The sequence below is a fragment of the Mus caroli genome, unplaced genomic scaffold (genome assembly GCF_978045245.1).
Source record: "Mus caroli unplaced genomic scaffold, Mus_caroli_1 scaffold_14, whole genome shotgun sequence".
NCBI lineage: Eukaryota > Metazoa > Chordata > Mammalia > Rodentia > Muridae > Mus > Mus caroli.
In genome coordinates this window covers 63,501,218-63,524,840 of record NW_028227269.1, presented here as the reverse complement: position 1 = coordinate 63,524,840, position 23,623 = coordinate 63,501,218, and the positions used below count along the sequence as shown (strand labels likewise).

Below are 23,623 nucleotides of genomic sequence, written 5' to 3'. Positions count from 1 at the left end.
TGTACACCAGGCTGGGCTCGAACTCAGAAATCCGCCTGCTTCTGCCTCCCGAGTGCTGGGATTAAAGGCGCGCGCCACCACGCCCGGCTTGAATTTTTTTTAGGACCTCTGCTCACTCCGGTCCACCCCGCTAGCTCCAGTCAACTCTGCTCGCTCAGTGTCTGCTCCCTCCGGCCCAAAGATTTACTATAAAGAACACTGACGCTGTCTTCAGACACACCAGAAGAGGGCATCAGATCCCATTACAGATGGTTGTGAGCCACCATGTGGTTGCTGGGAATTTAACTCAGGCCCTCTGGAAGAGCCAGTTCAGTCTACTACTTGGGAGCAACTTTTTTTTTTTTTTTTTCCGAAAAATCTAAACAGCAAACTGAAAGAAAAATTCCTTCAAACTCTCTAAAGCACTTTTTCTCCTCAGAACGGACTACACTGAGAAAGTCAACTGCTCTGCGAGCGCAGCCTAGAACTAACAAGTGTGGCCCGCAAGGGTCAAACTTAGTAAATCGCGCCTGGGTAAGCGCTGCTGGGCGTCAACCGTCGTGGGGTTTTCTCCCCGCGGAGCATCACGGGAGGAGTGGCGAGGCGCTCCCGGGGGCCCGCCCTGTGGAGAGAAACAAACTCCACGAGCAACCGAGGGGCCTCGGTCGGACGCTTTCCGCTCTCAGCCTCGGGCCGCTCTGGGCTGTGCTCCTGTTTCCTGGAGTCCCGGAAGACGCGCCGTGTCGCCACCTCTGCGCGCGCCAATCGCAGGCACCGGGAGGCGGGCTCTCGGGATTTGAAATCCAGCGCTGTTTGTCCGTGCTGGGGAAGTGGATGAGGAAGGCGAGGGAGCTCCAGTCTGTGCCTCTGCGGACACGCGTGGAGCCCTTGCCCGGGCCTCCGTGGGTCTGAGGCGCTGCGAGCCCTGGGTAACCACGGCCTCGTGCTGCTGCCCTCACCAAGGTAGGTCCTCTGCTCCCTCAGCCTCGCGGACCGATCGGCCAGTCCCCGCCTGACTCTTCCTCCCTCTTCTAACTTCTGCTCTGTTCGCTCGGCCGCTCGTCAACATTGCTGCCCTAGCGCTCGAGATTTGTTCTAAAATCAGAAGTCTCCGTGAGGAGTAGCGTGCCAGTGCCCAACTCTTCGTCTCCGGACCCAGCATCCCTAGAGGCAGCCGCTTATGCGTTCGTAGGATTGAATTCCATGCTTGTTGCAGGCATCTGTAGATGTTAAAGATTTTGTTTGGAAAACAGGAAGTTCCATGAAACACAGGGCCCCCCCATGGAGGCGCTAGAGAAAGTACCCAAGGAGCTAAAGGGGTCTGCAACCCTATAGGTGGAACAACATGATGAACTACCCTGTACTGCCAGAGCTGTGTCTCTAGCTGCATATGTAGCAGAAGATGGCCTTGTCGGCCACCAGTGGGAGGAGAGGCCCTTGGTCTTGCGAAGATTATATGCCTCTTTATGAGGGAATACCAGGGCCAGGAAGCAGGAGTGGGTGGGTTGGGGAGGGGGGGGCGGGGGGAGGAGTATTGGGGATATCATTTGAAATGTAAATGAAGAAAATCTAATAATAATAAAAAAGAAAAACAGAAAGTTCCTTCATCCTATCCTTAAAGTATAACACTTTACAGTCAGGCGCATTTGTTGTTTATTTTAGAGATTATAATTTACTTACATTCTCCTCCCCCTTTCCTCCCTCCAAACCCTCCCTTACAAACCTCCCTACTCTCTTTCAAATTCAGTGGTTCATTTTCACCAATAACAGTTGCAGATATGTACAAACATACACACACACACACACATATTATATATTCCTAGCTATAACCTGCTGAATCCGTGTAATGTTGCCAGTATGTATGATTTGTTGTTGTTTTATGGGTTTCTTAACGTGCTTATGCTCATAGGCATGTGATTTGGGTTTTTTAAAATGTGACCATAAAGTCTGTTTTGCCATTTAATCCTTCTGCAATTTTTAATGTCGTTCTCATTGTTTTTGTTGTTGAGTACATCGAATTGAGATTTATAAATGAATTGTCACTGGGAGAAGCAGGAGCTGATAGGTGGTAAGGTGCTCTGCTATTTAAATGTCCTGCAGCATTTGTCTTTTGAATATGCCTGGTTTATCCACACAAGCATTCCTTATGATATCATGCTAGTAGAAAAGTTACACATACATTTATTTCACCAAGCGTGTAACAGTGCTTGCTAGAAGTGTTGCAGTAGGGTTCTACTGGGGAGTCTTCTGGCAATGATGCTTTGGAAGCTGAGGGCTGAACCCACATTTGCAGTGAAAGTCCTTCAGCTGTGGCAGGCTGGGTGGGATATTGCATTGCTAGAGGTCCCAGGAGACACTTAAGAGCAGGACATTGACTTGGTCCCGTGTGGGCTCGGCAACAGTACCTGAAGTTCCTTAGTGACTGAGGCCAACGTCTCAAGTCCTCTTGTCACTGGCTAGAGACACCATTCTCAGAGTTTCAGATTTTATTATTTGTGGTGGTGGGGTGGGGTTAGCTTTGCACTCTTAGGGCCCACAGCTTGAGATTGGTTTATTTACATATCAACACCATCTTGGGGTTAGTTCATTAGCACACTGGCCCTGTCTGGGCTAGGCTCCTATCTGAGCTTCTGGGTGGCCTCTGATGGCTTGCTTCTGAAACCTAGTTCTTTAACTATTATTTTTCAAGTTACACCAAATGACTATTAAACTATGTGACTATTGACATATGGAGGTGAGGTGCTGCTGCTGCTGCTCCTCCTCCCCCTCCCTCCTCCTTCTCATTATGAATGTTTGAACCTAGGGTCTTCCAGTCTAGGCAGGCAACAGGTATTGGCCACTGGCTGTAACCTCATGTTTACCTTTTCTTTTGAAAGAGGATCTGTAGTGACTTTGCTCTGTAGCCATCTTGGAGGCCTTGAACTTACTATTCTCTTGCTTTCCAAATAGCTGGGTCTATGGGCCTTGTGCCTCAGTTCAGCTTTTATCTGTCCTTAACATTTCTGGTCTGTTGATACAAATTAGGCTTGTTTTCAGCTTATTTGCATTTTAAAAAGTATTTATTTATTGTATGTATGTGAGTACACTGTCGCTGTCTACAGACAAACTAGAAGAAGGCATTGGATACCATTACAGATGGTTGTGAGCCACCATGTGGTTGCTGGGAATTGAACTCAAGACCTCTGGAAGAGCAGTCGGTGCTCTTAACTGCTGAGCCTCTCTCCAGCCCCTTAGTTGCAATTTTTATTTGTGAAGTATTCCATCAGACTGAAGGACTGAGGGTACGCAATCCAAACTTTGCCAGTTCCCTGGCATTGTACAGTCTATTCATTTTTATTTTTGAGATAGTGTAGCTTTATTGGCATTATTAGTGGCTGTTACTAACTCCCATCACTGCTCACCTGATAAATACACATCTCTTGAGTGCTAAGGACAATATAGTCATATAGTTCAGTGGTTTTATGCATACTTGATGCCCTAGCTTCAAGCTCTTGCAGTTCTAAATTAAAAAAAAAATGAATGAATGAATGAATAAAGCACATCAGTTTATAGCTGTTGAGCTAAAGATTATGAAAAAATTACACGGCTTTTCTGTCACAGGGAGTCCTGGCCCTCAGGAAGCAGAGGCAGGCCAGCCAGGGCTACACAGAGAAATCCTGAAAAATACATCTCTGCAGTCCCCTTATAATAAATCATTAGGTAAAGTAGGACTTTATATATGAATTTTCAAGTTGCTTATTTGCCTTTTGAAAAAATTGATATCTTTTGATCTAATTGCTTTAATAATTATTATTTTATTTTTTTGAGACAAGGTTTCATAGCTAAGGCTGGCCTTGAACTTGCTGTCTTGTTTCAACACATACATTACATGTATGTGCCACTCTGTCCAGTGTTTATTAGTACTTTCCATGATAGGTCTTTTCCATTTAGATGATATAAAAAGTTACTAGAATTGTTATAAATTCAGTAGTAAGAGATGCTATAAATCCTGACTAATAAGTTCTGGGCACTTAGGATTGTAATATTAGGATTGAAATATTAATATTTCCACATTAATATAATGTATTATTATATACTTGGATTTTTTCTAGTTATGGAAAATAAAATTTACGAATAAGAAACAAGCCAGGTGTGGTAATACATGCTTATAATCCCAGCACCAAGAGGGGTAGAGTGGGAACAGTTCAGGGTTGATGCCAGCCTGGACAATAAAGCAAAACTGTGTCTCAGAAAAGAAAGAAACAAATTTAAGACCATGTATATTTAAATTAATAATTTTTTCCAAAAATTCTAAATAGCAATATACGTAAAGAATTATGCTTAAAAACAAGTTCCTCTTTATTAGAAGTTTTTAAATAACATTAAATATTCTGGAACACAATAGAGCCAGGCCATTTTAATAATTAAATGAGTATTTCAGGCATTTACTTCGATCATTATTGCTTCTGACTTAAACTTTTTAAGTGCATATAGGGAAGTACACTTGTTAAACTTAATATTTTATAGCCTAATATGTAGCCTAATAGCCTAATGCAGATGTCATTCTCTTTATGCAAACACTAGATTGGAACTTTAAAGAGTTATGCTTGAATACATTTCACTGCAGAAGTAGAATGCTTTTATAGCATGCTCAAGACCCTATGTTAATCCCCAGTGTCAGAACTAAAAGTGGACACGAAACTCATCCTCGTTGGTTGTAAAATCCCTTAGAGGAACGCATTCCTGTAGCTGTCAAGTACATCTCAAAAACAGATGTTCACAATTCAGAACTTAAGGATATTAACTATGTTATTTGTTGGATGGTGCTTTTTTTAAAAAATGGAATATTTTATGTATTTACATCTCAGATGTTATTCCCTTTCCTGATTTCCCCTATGGAATCCCCCTGTCCAATTCCCCCTCCCCCTGCTTGTATGAGAGTACTGCCCTATCTACCCACCCATCCACCCACAACCTTCGAGTCTTCACAGGACCAAGGGCTTCTCCTATTGATGCCAGACAATGCTATCCTATGCTACATATATGAAGCTGGATCCATGGGTCCCTCCATGTGTGCTCTTTGGTTGGTAGTTTAGTTCCTGGGTGCTCGGGGTGGGGGTAGGGGGGGGAAGGTGTCTGGTAAGTTGATAATTGTTATTCTTCCTATAGGTTGGAAACCCCTTTAGCTCCTTTAGTACTTTCCATTGGGGTCCCCATGCTCAGTTGGCTGCGAGCATCTGCCTCTGTATTTTTCAGGCTTTGGCAGAGACTCTCCTTAGTTATAACAGACTCAGCAAGCACTTCTTGGCTTCTACAACAGTGTCTGGTTTGGTGTCTGTATATGGGATAGATCCCCAGGTGGGACAGTCTCTGGATGGCCTTTCCTTCAGTCTCTGCTCCACACTTTGTCCCCGTATTTTCTTAGACAGGAGCCCTTCTGGGTTAAAAATTTGGAAATGAGTGGGTGGCCCCATCCCCCAACCAGGGGCCTTGCCTAACCTCTGGATATGGTCTCTATAGGTTCTCCCTCCCTTTTGTTGGGCATTTCAGCTAATCACATCCCTGTTGGGGTCCTGGGAGCCTCTTGCTTTCCTGGCATCTGGGACTTGCTGGTGGCCACTCACAGTTCCCCATCCCTCACTGCTTCACACCTCTATTCAAATTTCTGATCTTCTGTATATCATCCTCTTCTCCTATACCTGATCTTGACCCCCCATTTTCCCCCACCCTCTTTCTTTCTTCCTCCCGAGTCCCACCTTTTTTTTTTTTTTAAAGAATTATTTATTATTATATTTAAGTACACTTGCTATCTTCAGATGCACCAGAAGAGGGTGTCAGATCTCATGCTGGGTGGTTGTGAGCCACCATGTGGTTGCTGGGATTTGAACTCAGGACCTCTGTGCTCTTACCTGCTGTGCCATCTCGCCAGCCAGAGTCCAACCTTCTACCTCACTTGAGTATTTTGTTCCTTCTTCTAAGAAGTACTGAAACATCCACATTTTGGTCTTCTTCTTGAACTTCATATGGTCTATGAATTATATCTTGGGTATTCCAAGCTTTTCGGCTAATATCCTCTTATCAGTGAGTGCAAACTATGTGTGTTTTGTGATTGGGTTTTTATCTCACTCAGGATGATATTTTTTAGTTCCATCCATTTCCCTAAGAATTTCATGGAGTCATTGCTTTTAATAGCTGAGTAGTACTTCATTGTGTAAATATACCACATTTTTTGTATCCATTTCTCTGTTGAGGGGCATCTGGGTTCTTTCCAGCTTCTGGCTATTATAAATATAGCTGCTATGAACGTAGTAGAACGTATATCCTTGTTATATGTTGGAGCATCTTTTGGGCATATGTGTAGGAGTGGTATAGCTGGTCTTCAGGTAGTACTGTGTCCAATTTTCTGAGGAATCGCCAAATTGATTTCCAGAGTGGTTGTACCAACTTGCAATCCCACCAGCAATGGAGGAGTGTTCTTCTTTCTCTGCATCCTCTCCAGCATCTGCTGCCACCTGAGTTTTTGATCTTAACCATTCTGACTGGTGTGAGGTGGAATCTCAGGGTTGTTTTGATTTGCATTTCCCTGATGAGTAAGGATGTTGAACATTTCTTTAGGTGCTTTTCTGCCATTCGAAATTCCTCAGTTGTAGGATTTATAAAGATCTTTTCCCAGTCTGTTGGTTGCCGTTTTGTCCTATTGACAGTGTCCTTTACCTTACAGAAGCTTTGCAATTTTATGAGGTCCCATTTGTTGATTGTTGATCTTAGAGCATTGGTATTGTGTTCAGGAAATTTCCCCTTGTGCTCATATGTTCAAGGCTCTTCTCCTATGTACGGTTCAGTGTATCTGGTTTTATGTAGAAGTCCTTGATCCACTTGGACTTGAGCTTTATACAAGGAGATAAGAATGGATCGATTTGCATTCTTCTACTTGCTAACCACGAGTTGAGCCAGCACCATTTATTGAAAATGCTGTCTTTTTTCTACTGGATGGTTTTAGCCCCTTTGTCAAAGATTAAGTGACCATAGTTGTGTGGGTTCATTTCTGGGTCTTCAATTCTATTCCATTGATCTACCTGCCTGTCTCTGTACCAATACCATGCAGTTTTTATCACAATCTGTCAGTAATTCAGCTTGAGGTCTGGGATTTCCGCAGAAGTTCTTTTTTTGTTGAGAATGCTTTTCACTATCCTGGGTTTTTTGTTATTCCAAATGAATCTGTAAATTGTTTTTTCTAACTTTATGAAGAATTGAGTTGGAATTTTGATGGAGATTACATTGAATCTGTAGATAGCTTTTGACAAGATGGCCATGTTTACAATACTAATCCTGCCAGTCCATGAGCATGGGAGAATTTTCCATCTTGTGAGATCTTCTGGTTTCTTTCTTCAGGGACTTGAAATTCTTGACATACAGATATTTCAGTTGCTTGGTTAGAGTCACACCAAGGTATTTTATATTATTTGTGACTATTGTGAAGGGTGTTGTTTCCCTAATTTCTTTCTCAGCCTGTTTATCCTTTGTGTAGAGAAAGGCTACTGATTTGTTTGAGTTAATTTTATATCCAGCTACTTTGCTGAAGTTGTTTATCGGGTGTAGAAGTTCTCTGGTAGAATTCTGGGGTCACTTAAGTATACTATCATATCATTTGCAAATAGCAATATTTTGACTTATTCCTTTCCAATTTGTATCCCTTTGACCAATGTTTGTTGTCTAATTGCTCTGGCTAGGACTTTGAGTACTATATTGAATAGGTAGGGAGAGAGTGGGCAGTCTTGCCTAGTCCCTGATTTTAGTGGGATTCCTTCAAGTTTTCTCTCCATTTAGTTTGATGTTGGCTATTGATTTGCTGTATATTGTTTTTACTATGTTTAGGTGTGGGCTATGAATTCATGATCTTTCCTAGACTTTTACCATGAAGGGGTGTTGAATTTTGTCAAATGGTTTCTCAGTATCTAGTGAGATGATCATGTGGTTGTTTTTTTTTTCCCATTGAGTTTGTTTATATAGTGGATTATGTTGATGCATTTCAGTATATTGAACCATCCCTGCACACCTGGGATAAAGCCTACTTGATCATGGTGGATGATCCTTTTGATGTGTTCTTGCATTCAGTTTGCGAGAATTTTATTGAGTTTTTTGTATCGATATTCATAAGGAAAATTGGTCAGAAATGCTCTTTCTTTGTTGGGTCTTTGTGCGGTTTAGGTATAAGCGTAATTGTGGCTTCATAGAATGAATTGGGTAGTGTTCCTTCTGTTTCTATTTTGTGGAATAGTTTGAAGAGTATTGGTACTAGGTTTTCTTTTGAAGGTCTGATAGAACTCTGCACTAAACCCATCTGGTCCTGGGTTTTTTCTTGGTTGGGAGACTTTTAATGACTGCTGCTATTTCTTTAGGGGTTATGGGATTGTTTAGATGATTTATCTGATCCTGATTTAGCTTTGGTACCTGGTATCTGCATAAAAATTGTCCATTTCATCTAGATTTTCTAGTTTTGTTGATTATAAGCTTTTATTGTAGCATCTGATGACATTTTGGATTTTTTCAGTTTCTGTTGTTTATGTCTCCCTTTTCATTTCTGATTTTGTTAATTTGGATACTATTGTTCGTGCCCTCTGGTTAGTCTGGCTAAGGGTTTTTCTATCTTGTTGATTGCTTCAAAGAATCAGCTCCTGGTTTTGTTGATTCTTTGTATAGTTTTTTTTTTTTTTTTTTTTTTTTTTTCCTACTTGGTTGATTCAGCCCTGAGTTTATTTCCTTCTGTCTACTCCTTTGCTTCATTTTGTTATAGAGCTGTCATGCTGCTAGTGTATGCTTTCTCCAGTTTCTTTTTGGAGGTAGTCATAGCTATGAGTTTTCCTCTTAGCAGTGCTTTCTTTGTGTCCCATGAGTTTGGGTATGTTGTGGCTTCATTTTCATTAAATTCTAAAACGTCTTAAATTTCTTTCTTTATTTCTTCCTCGACCAAGTTATCATTAAGTAGAGCGTTGTTTAGCTTCCATGTGTATGTGGGCTTTCTGTTGTTTTTGTTGTTATTGAAGACCAGCCTTAGTCCGTGGTGATCTGATAGGATGCATGGGATTATTTCAGTCTTCTAGTATCTGTTGAGGCCTGTTTTGTGACCGATTATATGGTCAGTTTTGAAGAAGGTACCATGAGGTGCTGAAACTAAGGTAAATTCTTTTGTTTTAGGATAAAATGTTCAATAGATATCTGTGAAATCCATTTGGTTCATAACCTGTTAGTTCCACTGTGTTTCTGTTTAGTTTCTGATTCCATGATCTTTCCATTGATGAGAGTAGGTTGTTGAAGCCTCCCACTATTTTTATTTATTTATTTATTTATTTATTTATTTATTATATGTAAGTACACTGTAGCTGTCTTTAGACACACCAGAAGAGGGAGTCAGATCTCATTACGATGGTTGTGAGCTACCATGTGGTTGCTGGGATTTGAACTCGGGACCTTTGGAAGAGCAGTCGGAGCTCTTAACCACTGAGCCATCTCTCCAGCCCGAAGCCTCCCACTATTATTGTGTGAGGTCCAATGTGTGCTTTGAACTTTAGTAAAGTTTCTTAGTGAATGTGGATGCCCTTGCATTAGGAGTATAGATGTTCATAATTGAGAGTTCATCTTGGTAGATTTTTTCCTTTGATGTGTCCTTCCTTATATTTTTTGATAACTTTGGGTTGAAAGTTGATTTTATTTGATATTAGAATGGCTACTCCAGCTTGTTTCTTGGGACCATTTGCTTTGAAAATTGTTTTCCAGATCTTTACTCTGAGGTACTGTCTGTCTTTGACACTGAGGTGTGTTTCCTGTATGTAACAAAATGCTGGATCCTATTTATGTATCCAGTCTGGTAGTCTATGTCTTTTTATTGGGGAATTGAATTCATTGATGTTAAGAGATATTAAGGAAAAGTAATTTTTGTTTCCTGTTATTTTTGTTTTTAATATGTTTGTGTAGCTATCTTCTTTTGGGTTTATTGAAAGATTACTTTCCTGATTTTTCTAGGGTGTATTTTCCCTCCTTGTTTGGTTTTTGTTTTTGTTTTTTGCTTGTTTTTTTTTTTTTATTTTTTTATCTATTATCCTATGTAGGGCTGGATTTGTGGAAAGATATTTTGTAAATTTGTTTTTGTCATGGAATATTTTGGTTTTGCCATCTATGGTAATTGAGAGTTTTGCTGGGTATAGTGGTAGCCTGTGCTGGCATTTGTGTTCTCTTAGAGTCTGTATGACATCTGCCTAGAATCTTCTTTATTGTCTCTGTTGAGAAGTATAGTATTATTCTCATAGGTCTGCCTTTATATGTTACTTGACCTTTTTCCCTTACTGCTTTTAATATTCTTTTCTTTTTTTTTTTTTGTGCATTTGGTGTTTTGATTATTATGTGACAGGAGGAATTTCTTTTCTGGTCCAATCTATTTGGAGTTCTGTAGGCTTCTTATATGTTCTTTAAGTTAGGGAAGTTTTCTTCTATAAATTTGTTGAAGATATTTAATGGCCCTTTAAGTTGGGAATCTTTGCTCTCTTCTATACTTGTTGACCTTAGGTTTGGTCTTATTATTGTGTTCTGGATTTCCTGGATATTTTAGGTTAGGAGCTTTTTGCATTTTGCATTTTCTTTGCCTGTTGTGTCAGTGTTTTCTATGGTATCTTCTTCCCCTGAGATTCTCTCTTCCATCTCTTGTATTTTGTTGGTGATGCTTGCATATATGACTTCTGATCTCTTTCCTAGGTTTTCTATCTCCAGGGTTATCTCCCTTTGTGATTTCTTTATTGTTTCTATTTCCATTTTTAGATCCTGGATGGTTTTTGTTCAATTCCTTTACCTGTTTGGTTGTGTTTTCCTGTAATTTTTAAGGGATTTTTTGTGTTTCCTCTTTAAGGGCTTCTAACTGTTTGTGTTCTCCTGTATTTCTTTAAGGGAGTTATTTATGTCCTTCCTAAAGTTCCCTATCATCATTATGAGATGTGATTTTAAATCCAAACCTTGTTTTTACAGTGTGTTGGGATATCTAGGATTTGCTGTGGTGGGAGAACTGGGTTCTATAGTGCCAAGTAGCCTTGCTTTCTGTTACTTATGTTCTTGCACTTGCCTCTAGTCATCTGGTTATCCCTGGTGTTAGCTGGTTTTGCTGTCTCTGATTGTGGTTTCTCTCTCCTGTGGGCCTTTGAACCTGTGCTTTTAATGGTGTCAGCAGTCCTGAGGAGACCAGCTCTCTCTGGGTGGTAATGAGGTGTAGAGAACTGTGTGTCAACATTTCTGGGAGACCAGTTCTCTCAGGGCGGGATTTGGTTGTGGAGAGCTGCGTCACAGGGTTTAGTTCCAGGGTGCTGATGGAGAGTGGAAGGATCCTGTCCCTGGCTGCTCTGCAGTACCCATACCCTGTGCATTCCTGGTGGGTCCCTTTTTGACCAGTTAGTGGAGCAAAGTGATGGTCTCTCCTGTGAACTTAGGAGTGACAGAACTTCTGGGAGACTAGCTCTCTCCAGGTGGGATTTGGGTAGGGAGGACTGTGGGACAGACAGCCTTAGTTCCAGGGCTGCTTTTTTTTTAATGGGCAGTTTTGAATGTCAAACTGCTCGTCTATTGAAAAATAATGAAAATTATAATTTAATAAAAACATTAAACATTAATCTGGTTTGTGAGCTGTATATTCTCTAGTGTTGATAAGAGTCAATTAAAACTTCTAATGGTATAATGTTGTTAATGGAAAATTGGCAAATTTTTGACTCTTTTTTTATTTTTTTCTCTTTTCCTTTTTGGTTTTTGAGACAGTTTCTCTGTATAGCCCTGGGTGTCCTGGAACTCACTCTGTAGACCAGGATGGCCTCGAACTCAGAAATCTAGTTGCCTCTTCCTCCCAAGTGCTGGGACTAAAGGTGTGCGCCACCACTGCCAGGCTGATATATGTTTAAAGGGACCAAACTGATAAAAGTTAATTACATTACAGGTTTCTCTGGACTCCTTCTGAAGTTCTGTCTGAAAATTTGTGTTGAATGAATTTTCTATAAAAAGAATTTTGTTGCCACTCTCCTATCAAGATGATTGTAACACCTTTGAAGCATTCAGGAATTCATTTGTCTTCTGGAACATTGCAAAGAAGAAATATGCCTCTAGATGCAGTCTTTATTGACAGCATCCCTTCAGGCACACTCACTCCTTTGAAAGATTTGGTAAAATATCAGAAGTCCTCTTTAAAAGTTAATGGTCATATAAAGAATCAGTTATTAGAAATAAGAACTTCTAACGATAAAGATATATTTCAATCCACCATGTTATCAGAGGTTACCCTTCCGAGCAGCTCTCTTGATATCAGTGTTATAAAGCCCAACATGGATAGATTAAGAAATGAAATGATTTATGAATCACCAGGTAAAATCTTTCAAAGAATGAAAGCAAAAGTACAGCGTGACAAACAAGAACAACTGACAAGGAACAGTAGCATGTTGGCATCACCACAGGGTGAACACAGCAAAGCCTTTCCTCCTAACACAGACAAGAAAGCTCAGTTGCAACATACCTATATCTGTGAGAAAAAAGAAAAGTTGTTCCAATCCAATGACCCTTCACTAGGAGGTTAGTGTGATTACATAAGGGTTTAAAATGTCTTTTTAACTGTTTAATGTGTCAGTTTTACGAGCTTAGTTAAAATAATGAACAGACTACCAAAATGTCTTCTCACATTCCAGTGAAAGTAATTTTTATTGTGGGACAGAAGAGAGAGAACTGCAGACATGGTATCAAATCCCAGCACTGGGGAAGCATGTAGTCTAGGTTGGCCTCAAGTTTGAAAGTCTCCTGAATGCTGGGATTACAGGAATACATATCATATTACATTACTTGATATGTATATAAGTACATGTTGTATGTGTCTGAGTGCAACACATTACTTGATATGTATATAAGTATACACTGTGTGTGTATGGGAGTGTGGGAGTCAGTAATAGGATTTAAGAGCAGGTAAGTTCCTGTCTTTGAGATTCTGATGACTCTTTGTCTAATGTGCACACATAAAAATGTCCTTTTCTTTGGCACAAATTTTAAGTGTTCTCTTTATATATCAAAAAAAGCTTACTTCTGTATTTAAAAATGCATTAAATATAAAAGACTTAAACTATAAATCAGAGTATAATACAAATAGTACTGCTAGTCCTTATTTATCTAGTTGAAAAACTTTCATCTCTCAACAAACTTTCCTTCCTTTAAAGGCCTGACCATTATTTCAAAAGCTGGGCATGGTGATTTATTCCTATAATCCCAGTATTCAGGAGTATTCTAGAGGCCAATCTAGACTACCTAATGAGGCCCTACTGAAAAAAGGTCGAAGGGATATAAATGTTTGTTGAATTTGCAATTAGGTCTTAATATTTCTAATTTTAAAGGGTAGGTTCAAACTCATTAATTGTTTGTTCACGCCCTTAGTCAGAACCACCTGAGGTCAGCCACTCAGGACCTTGGCATTCTCTGGTACACAGTGGGGTGGAGTGTGTTGCTAATCCAAAGTGCGAGTAAAGCAGGTAACTTTTGAGGACTATACTCTAGTCTCTGATGCATCACGGTCCCAGACTGCTTACAGGGGCTTAGTAATATGCTTTTGTCTTGAAAAGGCCAATTATAATTTGGAAATTGTTACTGCTTTAACCTCAGCATAATGTAAGTATAGAAGGTGAAGTGAAGGCAAGAAGAGATGGTAAAGGAAAATGTTTTTAAATTAACTTATTTCCATTTTATGTGCATTGGTGTTTTGCCTGTATGCATGTGTGAAGGTATCAGATCTTGGAGTTACAGTTGTTAGCTACCATGTGAGTGCTGGGGTTTGAACCTGGGTCCTTTGGAAAAAGCAGTCAGTGACCTCAACCACTGAGCCATCTCTCCAGCTAACCCAATTCCCTCCTTGTCCCCAATCTCCCCCAAATCTCTCCCAGGGTTTCTCTGTGTAGTCCTGCCTGTCCTGGAACTCCAGGCTGGCCTCCAGCTCACAGAGATTTGCCTGCCTTGCCTCCTGAGTACTGTGATTAAAAGCCCAGCTAAAGGCACATTTTTATGTCACTGTTATTTATTATGAAAGCATATGGTACTGGTCAGAAGACTTTTCCCTCTCTGTTTCTAAAGTGCCAACCTGCAGGTTCCTCTAGAATCATCAAGCATTTCCAGTGTCTTAGTAACGGTTCCTTTGCTGTGAAATGACACCATGATCATGGCAACTCTTATAAAAGAAAGCGTGCAATTGGGAACATGCTTTTATAGTTCAGAGGCATAGTCTATTATCACCATGGTGGGGAAGCATGGTGGCATTCAGGCAGGCTCTGAAGCAGTGGCTAAGATCTATATCCTGATCCACAGGTAGAGAGAGACAGAGACAGACAGACAGACTCAGAGAGAGAGAGAGAGAGAGAGAGAGAGAGAGAGAGAGAGAGAGAGAGAAACAGAGAGACAGAGAGATACGAGAGACAGAAACTGGGCTTGGCCTAGGCTTTGAAACCTTAAAGCCCACCACCCCTGGGGATACACTTCCTCCAACAAGGCCATACCTTCTAATCATGTCAAGTAGTGCCACTCCCTGGTGACTAAGCATTTAAATATATGAGCTAAAGGGGTATGGGGGGGGCATTTATATTCAAATCACCACACCCAGCAAACAAAAGATTCAACACCAGTAAGAAAAGAAACTGAAAAATTACAATTCAAGTTATGGTATACTCTTGTGTGTTGTTGGTTTGTTATATGTTTGCAGTCTTTCTTTCTTTTTTTTTTTTTTGGCCAGTTACTTCAAAGTGTTCTTAAATGTTCGAGGTATTTTCCAGTGGGCAATCAGAACTAACTTTGCACCTTAAGTTATAAAAGTGGGTGATACATGCCTTTAATCTCATCAGGAGGCAGAGGTAGGTTTGACACTAGCCTAGTCTACATAGTGAGTTCCAGGATAAACCAAGGCGCTATAGAAAGATTGTCTTAAAACAGAAAACTAGAGACATTTAAATTGAACTTGAGGATGGACTATTCTTAATGTGGTATCTTTTTAATATAAGCAGTTTAAAACTTTTTATCCCCATAGAACCTTTCTATAATTTTTTGTTGTTGTTGTTTCCTTTTGGCAGATCCTCCAATTCTGAACCAAGAACAAAAAAATGTTTCAGCTTCGTGCATTTCAAGGAAGGCATTAACTAGAGCCCAGTTTGGCGGACAAGTTCTTCATTCAAAAGAGAGTCCTGTTAAGATCACTGTGTCCAAAAAGAACACATTTATTTTGGGAGGCATTGATTGTACTTATGAAAAGTTTGAAAATACTGATGTTAACGCCATTAGTTCTCTTTGTGTTCCTATTAAGAGTCACAGCCAATCTATTACTTCTGATAATGATGTGACAACAGAAAGGACTGCAAAAGAGGATATCACAGAAACAAATGAAGAGATGATGTCCAGAAGGACTGTTCTTCAAAATCCCATAAAGAATACATCTAAAATGAAACGTTCAAGTCCAAGACCTAATTTAACACTATCTGGCCGGTCTCAAAGAAAATGTACAAAGCTTGAAACTGTTGTAAAAGAAGTAAAAAAATATCAGGTAGGGAGACATTTAAGGCAAGTATTTATTTTGTTCCTCAGAGGTTTAGACTTTCTTTTTGCTTTATTCCTTGTTTTATTATTGACGGTAGCCACTATAAGCCTAGTGAAAAGACAGGCAGGCTGAAAGTAAGGTGACTCAGTTGTTAATTCTTACCTTGCTCTATTGCTAGTTTTAAACTTCACTTATGCCTGGAAGAAATGAAAACTGACATTGTTCCTACTTTTATTTCGACTTTTTAGGAATTATTAACATTTGAAATAGAAAGGAATTATAACAGATAAAGAATTGAGATTTTTCTTGATAAAAGCTATATAAGATGAACAGTAAAATACTTTAAAGCATCAAACTATGTTGAATTGACGCACTTTTTTTGGAAGGAAATGTATTATCAGTTCAAGAAGAAATACAAGCATGTATGAAACTTAGGCTTGATCTTCCAGTACTAAACAAAGAAAAAGGACAATGTAAAATTTCTGTTAAAAGTGTGTCCATTAAGTTTTAAGTAGGTATTAGTGGGTATCCAATTGAGAGATACTATGTAATTTTATCTTGGTTTTAGAAATGATGAAGTGGTTGCAATTTTATAATCAGTTATTTGCTACAAATTGTTATTTACAAACATTTAATATTTGACGTAATGATAAAATGTTTGGACATTGACATAAATGTATAAAGTTTGAATAAAGTTACTCTAAGATTTCCTAGTACTTCTTCATCTCTGCTATGCCTGTTTATGCCAGTTAGCATAAGAATTTTTAGCCTGCCTGGTGTGGTGGCGCATGCCTTTAATCCCAGCACTTGGGAGGCAGAGGCAGGTGGATTTCTGAGTTCCAGGCCAGCCTGGTCTACAAAGTGAGTTCCAGGGGTTTTTTTGTTTTGGTTTGGTTTGGTTTTTTGGTTTTTTGAGACAGGGTTTCTCTGTGTAGCCCTGGCTGTCCTGGAACTCACTCTGTAGACTAGGCTGGCCTCCAACTCAGATCCGCCTGCCTCTGCCTCCCAGATGTTGGGATTAAAGGCATGTACCACTACTACCAGGTTTACTCTTTTTTTTAAACGTATTTATTATTTTTTATTAGATAATTTATTTACATTTCAAATGTTATCCCTTTCCAGATTTACTCCCCAGAAGCCCCCTATCCCATCCCCCTTCCTCCTGCTTATATGAGGGTGTGTCCCCACTCCTGCCTCTCGGCCCTGGCATTCCCCTACACTGGGGCATCTAGCTTTCATGGGACCAAGGCCTCTTCCCCCATTGATACCCAACAAGGCCATCCTCTGCTACATTTGCGGCTGAAGCAATGGGTCCCTCCATGTGTATTCCTTGGTTGGTGGTTTAGACCCTGGGAGCTTTGGTTGGTTGATATTGTTGTTCTTCCTGTGGGGTTGCAACCCTCTTTAGCTGCAGGAGCCTTTTCTATGGCACCTTCACAGGGGCCTGGGCATCTTTGGGAGTCTGAGCTGGAGCTGAAGCCATGGCCTTAGCTGGAGCTTGGGCCTCTGCTTTGGTTTGAACCTTGAGCTTCAGTTGTCAGAGCCTATGCTCCTTGGCCATATAGCTTCGAATCTGCTTCCCAAGCTTGGAGTGAGCGATGAAAGCCAGGCAGCTGAGTTTGCCTTTGGCATCTTGGGCTTGATGGCCTGAGGCTTCACCAGGGCCTTGATGACCTCTGTGCGTGCACTCGATGCCTTTGCATTGTTGGCCTGCGTCTTCTTCAGGCCTTTCTTGGCAAAGTGCATGTTTCTCAGGAACTTGGGGTCAACCCCCTTAAGTGATTTGTATCTTTGTGACCGGGGTTTCTTGATGCCATTTGCAGGACTGGTTGTGTGTAGTGTGGTTCTTAGACATGGCCATGTCTCCATGGTAACCCGTGGCTCCTGTAGCACCTGGGTTCAGAAGAGCAAATGTATAATTTTATTTAAAGTGAATAGTCACTCATTAGTTCTATTGATTTTGACTTTAGTTCTACTTAGAAACACTTTCATCTTAAATTGTTATGAACTATAAATGTTCTTACTATCAGTGCTCATAGAAAATTTTACATTTTAATGGCATTTTCCTTACACTAAAGTCATTTTCTGAGCTATTCAGCTGTTTACTTGGGAATACATTTCACATTTTCATCCCCCTAAGTTGTTGTGTTTTCTGTAAGATTTGGAGGTTCAATGTATATGTTAGGATTCTCCTCTTCCTTTTGGCTAAGCCATTTTGTATGAGCATTTAAAATGTAGATCCTCTGTATTACAGGCAAACCATATATATAGTACAGCCTCAGTTAAGTTTCTATTTTTTTCTTTCTTTCAATATTGTAGTTTTAACAATTGGTGTTTTAAATGGGCTGATTCCTATATAGATGGCTACTTAGAAACCACGAGGATTACATGGGGCTTTTCTTGTAATTCACATTTTCTAATGCTAAATGCTGACTGTAATGCTATGTGCAAATAGTACAAGAAATATTTTTTTTTATGCTTGATTAGGCAGTCCAGCTACAGGATTGGATGATTAAAGTCATCAATAATAATACTGCTATATGTGTAGAAGGAAAGCTGGTGTAAGTATAACATTTAAATGTTCTTTCAATATGATTAAGTTGGCAGTATTTAAGTGATGAGTGACAAATAGCATCTTTCTATAAAACATGTTCTAATTAGGTTATAAACTGAAGGCAAAAGGAAAACATGATATCAGTGCCTTGCTAAAGATGTTTGATGTAAATTACTGATCCATGAAAGGATCAAAATTATTTAAAGTTCCCAGTAGCTACATGTTAATTGACACTTTTGGTTCTCCGAAGTGAAAGCATTGTCAGACAGTAGACTTTAACTCTGGTACTCTGTTCTATTTCTGAGAACCAGTTTCTCCATAGTAAACAACTTGTGCTGACACAATGTCAATTATCACTGCTTCAAGGTTAAACATACAAAGTCTACTAGTAGACTATCTTACAGCCTTATCCCCTTTTTCATGTCTAAAATGCAGCATAAATTGCCTTTGCAGGGATTTCACTAATACTGCTTACTACCAATGTTACTTGAACAAATTAAAATTGCTTCTACTCTATGAGGCTCAACTTCTTTACTAGTACAGTGATAATAGTAATATGTTTAATATTGTGGGAAGGCTTTTCCTGTTTTGAGAGTGTGTCATGTAGCCCAGGCTGGGCTTGGGTACTCTAAGTACAGTATGTACTTGAAGATGACTTTCGATTCATGCTTAGTGCTCAGCTTTGCTGTAGGTAAAGAATTAAGTGAATTAATATTTGCAGTATTAAAGAAACATGCCTTTTAAAGTATGGTTTAAATGTTAAATGAAGCTGTGGGCTATGGTGGCATACACCTTTAAGCCCTAACATTCTGGTGGCAGAGGCAGGAGAATCTCTGTGAGTTTGGAGGCAGCTTGATCTACATAGTTCGAAGATAGCAGGGGCTATGTAGAGAGACCATATCTTAAACAACACCAAGACCAAAATAACAATCCAAAAAACAAACAACAACAACAAAAAAACCTCACACTTCCCCTCAAACCACAATAAAACAAACAAACAAAAAAAAGTATTAAGGTATAGTGTCATCAGTTTACTCCTAATTTATTTAATTGAGAGAACTTTTTTATAGCATGAGTATGTTTATTATCTGTTATATGAAAAATACTCTGCACTTAGCTACTAGTTTCATTTAATGATGTATGAAGAGTAGATTTCTGGGTCAGTGATTTGCTACTTTGTTTTCTCTTAACTAGACCCTCTTTACAAAATAGAAGGTAAAAATATTGGCCTATGTATTTATATTTTTAAAAATATGAAAAAAACCTTTAAAATGAGATAGATGTACTTGACATTTTTGAACATGAAGTAGGAGGGAGGGAGTTGGGTGCACATGTAATCTGTAATCTCAGGTAGTTGGAGGATGTAGAAGTCCAAGGCTATCTTGGGTAGCATCGTAAGACCCAGGGGCCAGCAAGATGGCTCACAGGGCAGAGCCTGCTCAAGGCTGTACAACCTTAGTTTGGTCCCCAGGTTCCATAAGTTGGTAGTAAAGGACTATTCCCAGAAGCTATTTCTGGCTCTATATGAATTCCATGGTATGCACACAAATATGTGGGAAAAAATCCCAGCAAGACATTATCTGAATAAACAAAAATAACATTTCTACAAAAAGCCAATAGAAATGTGAAGGGCCACCAAAATCTTTGAAGGCTTAGGAACTATTAAGCTGAAATGTCAGCTGTTGTCATCAGCAAATATTTGTTGACAGTTTTTCTTTCCTTGCTAATGCTATATCTTATATCAGGTATATAGATTGACTGACCACAGTATAGTTTCTTGGCATAGACTCTGAGGATCACATTAGCCAAGCAGTTGAATTCTGTACTGGTTAGTCCTCAGATGTTTTGTAACTAGATTAACAATGCTGTTATTGTTGTGATAGCTAAGAGTACAAAACGAGTACTTCCTTTTTGAAGTGGAGAGTGACATCAAGATTTCATCTCACTATGAAGCCCTAGTTGGCATGGAACTTAGTATGTAGAGCAAGCTGGTCTCAGACCTAGAGCACGCTTCCTGCTTTATATACAAGGTGTTGGGATTACATATAACCGGCTCACAATCAGTACTTCATAAGTTTGTATGCTTCTATATGTACATATAGTTCCTGGTAAAGTATAAATACTGTGACCTTATTAAACTTATTCTTTTTTTCCCCTAGAAATATGCCTGATGTTTATTGGCATAGCAATGTAATTATAGAGCGGATTAAACACAATGAACTTAGGACCTTGTCAGGCAACATTTATATCTTAAAAGGATTGGTAGACGCGGTCTCCATGAAAGAAGCAGGTAAGTGGGTATCATTATTAGTTAAATCTTTCTATAGCCTCTCCTCTTTCCTAAATAAATCCCAGGATCATAAATTGACCCGACCCCTTGTAATGTCGCACACAATCACGACTTTTATCACTCATTTCAGTATATGCCTAGCACTGACTCTTCATTGCACTTCAGCCTTGCTTGTCTTATTTCACAAACAAACCAGCTATCTGTCACAAGGCTTTTCATTTTTAATATTCAGATTCCATTTTCCCACATGACTCATTCCCTCAGGTTCCTATGCCCTGGCTTTCTATGTCAGTAGAATTTCCCTGACTACCTCCTTTTGAAATTGCTGTCTTCTCCTTTTCTCCTATGAATATGTTTAACTACTTTTTCTGTGATATCAATTTTGCATTTGCTTTTTCTCTTATATAATAGAAATCCAGTGTGTAATGTTGGGGATTTTATTTCCCTAACTAATGGGCCCTCAGTACTCTAGCAGTTCTTAGCATATAGTGAATCAGAAGTACACATTTCGCCAGGCATGGTGGCGCATGCCTTTAATCCCAGCACTCGGGAGGCAGAGGCAGGCAGATTTCTGAGTTCGAGGCCAGCCTGGTCTCTAAAGTGAGTTCCAGGACAGCCAGGGCTACACAGAGAAACCCTGTCTCGAAAAACAAACAACACAACAACAACAAAAAAGAAGTACATATTTCTTGACTGACAGTGAATTAGAGAGACCTCTTTAAAAGTCTAGGCTTTTGTATAATTTCATTTTCTATTTTTTAAATTAAAATAATTTTGTATTTGTTTTGCTCATTGTTAAATAGGATATCCTTGTTATCTCACAAGAAAATTTATGTTTGGATTTCCCCACAATTGGAAGGAACACATTGATAAATTTCTAGAACAATTAAGGTAAACTGTCTAAATTTTTAAAAATCAGCTTTTCAAGGTATAAGTTATAGTCCCTAAAATGTACTCATTTTAGATAAAAGATATACTGTGCCTTTTCAAATTCATGTTTATGTAACCAATGTAATGTGGTTTTGCTGGGGTTTTGTGTGTGATAGTTTTGAAGATTTTTGTGATTTTAGGGGTTTTAGAAATAATAAACCTTTATTAGACTTTCTATCATGTTGAATAAATTGAAAAAGAAAAGAAAATTGGAGACACATTTCTAAGGAGAATTCATCAATTGCCTACCCTTTGGATGGCGTGTAGTTGTTAAATATTGGACTGAAATTCTTGATTCGTTGTTCTCCATTAATTTTCATTAGTTTTTGAGTACCTACCAGGTACTTAGCAGACACTGAGAGAAAAATTTCATAAATTCTTGTTCTTTAGGAGCTAGTAGGAGATAGTTTTAAACTTCATCTGAGTACAGGTATCGTATAAGAATTGGTGACTATTTCTTCCTCGAAAGTGTCAGGTGGTATTTTTCTGGACATGTTGCTTCTTTTCTCGGCCATTTAACTCTGTCTTTTCAACAGAAAAGCAACTGTAGGTAGTGTAAATTGAGCATGGCTGTGTTTCAGTAAAACTTACTTATAGAAATAGACAACTTCCCAATAGTAATCCTGGCCTCACATTTACTAGGTAAGTACTTTATTTCTGGAAGCTCTTTGTCATATAGTTTTCTTAAATAAGATTACATATTTTTATTTGTTTGTCTTTTAAAAATATTTGCTTTGAGAAGGGTCTCATGTAACAGGTTAACCTCAGTGTGTCTGTGATTATCCTATTGGTGGGGATGAGCTTTGCTTTGCTTTGCTTAGCTTTGCTTTCATCTTTTTTGTTGTTGTTGTTGTTGTTGAGAACCAGTATTTGAGAAAGCAATATCACAACTGTTTTAGGGCTGAAAAAAAGAACAAGACCAGACAGGAAACAGCAAGATTCCAAAATAAACAAAAATCAACAAAAAAAGATGCAGAAGATAAAGAAACATATGTCCTCCAAAAGGCCAGCATCACTTATGACCTTAATGATAATAGCTTAGGTATGTTTGAATTTTTCTTTGTTGCTGAAGTAGTAGAGTCTTATATAAACTTAACACTGTTTGTAGTATGTGATGTGTGGTGCGGTGCTCTTTGACTGATTAGGACCATAAAATTCCTTCTTTTTTATACTTTTTTATACTAAGGTGACTGACTGCGTTGCAGACTGCTGCTTCATCGTTCTTTTTATTTCACGGAGTAAATCTTTACCATAATCCCAACCCCCTGATAAATATATTAATGAAAGATTATATTTAGACTATCACTGTCAGCAATCTTGTAGTAGAGACAAGTATCTATATTTGCTTTTATGGAGGAACTTGCATATAAACTCAAGTGGCAAGTGCTATAAAGGTTGGTAGAACTGTTATGTCAGCTCTTTTTTAAAATTATAATCTACCTCTTACAATACCCACTTTCACAAATAATGTATGAAATAATAGTAAGGTGATAAAAGTTACCGAAATCCTTTGTGTACATTCTTGGAATTTTACCTTGACTTTGTAGCTAAGATCTATACAAATTTTTAAAATCTCTGAGAATTGCACATTGTTTTTGCTAAAGCTGTGGCACCATGTTAGATGTAAATATTCTACATCTCTCTCTAATGCCGTTGTGTCATTTAAACTCTTTCTCCTTGAAACTTATTTATCTTTTCTAGATCAAAGAAAGTAATAATTTAGAAGTGTAAATGATGGCAGACATTTCACTTACCAAAGCTTTAGCTCTTTCTCAATCCTTCCTTTTTACAAAAGTCATCAAGTTTTCTTAACTTTGGCTGGTTGCTTATTATCATTTCTAGAACATTTTGAATCTTCTAGAATCCTGGGACTATTATTACGTGCTATTACCTCTACCCGACTGCCTGTTTTACTCCAAAATGAAAAATAACACTGGGTCACTTTTTTAGAGAAGTAATCTGACTTGTAACTATGATTATTGAAAATGTTATAGAAAAACATGCGACATGTAGGATGGAATACAAATTTAAAAGATTAAAGTTTGCTACGCTGTTTCCTATGCTGTCTATGCACCTATGAAGAACCAGACTACTGTAAAGCATCTCTTATGAACCGTGCTTCATGCTAACAATTTAGGAATGATAAGACTTGGCATCTCCTATTAGCAAGTGCTGTTTAAGGGTACATGCTATATTATAATTGTATCCATTTAGGATGATGCACTGTATCTTTTGTTTTATGATACTTTTAGATATTAATTATTTTCTGAAGTTTTAGGTATTACATTATCACATATTCTGATCAGTGATGCTTTAG

The 23,623-nt window shown here is 38.8% G+C and overlaps 1 protein-coding gene across 1 annotated transcript in view; it reads left to right on the top strand.

Annotated features, from left to right (window-relative positions):
- The first annotated feature begins 689 nt into the window (after window positions 1-689).
- Window positions 690-23,623, top strand: part of Mis18bp1 (MIS18 binding protein 1) — a 41,698-nt gene continuing 18,764 nt past the window's right edge. Inside the window, exons 1-7 of the mRNA XM_021179176.3 lie at window positions 690-942; window positions 11,924-12,549; window positions 15,072-15,538; window positions 18,020-18,093; window positions 20,246-20,376; window positions 21,180-21,267; window positions 22,206-22,348. Of these exons, the coding sequence (XP_021034835.1) occupies window positions 12,015-12,549; window positions 15,072-15,538; window positions 18,020-18,093; window positions 20,246-20,376; window positions 21,180-21,267; window positions 22,206-22,348 (1,438 nt within the window). The 5' untranslated portion in view covers window positions 690-942; window positions 11,924-12,014. The remainder of the gene's footprint in view (window positions 943-11,923; window positions 12,550-15,071; window positions 15,539-18,019; window positions 18,094-20,245; window positions 20,377-21,179; window positions 21,268-22,205; window positions 22,349-23,623) is intronic.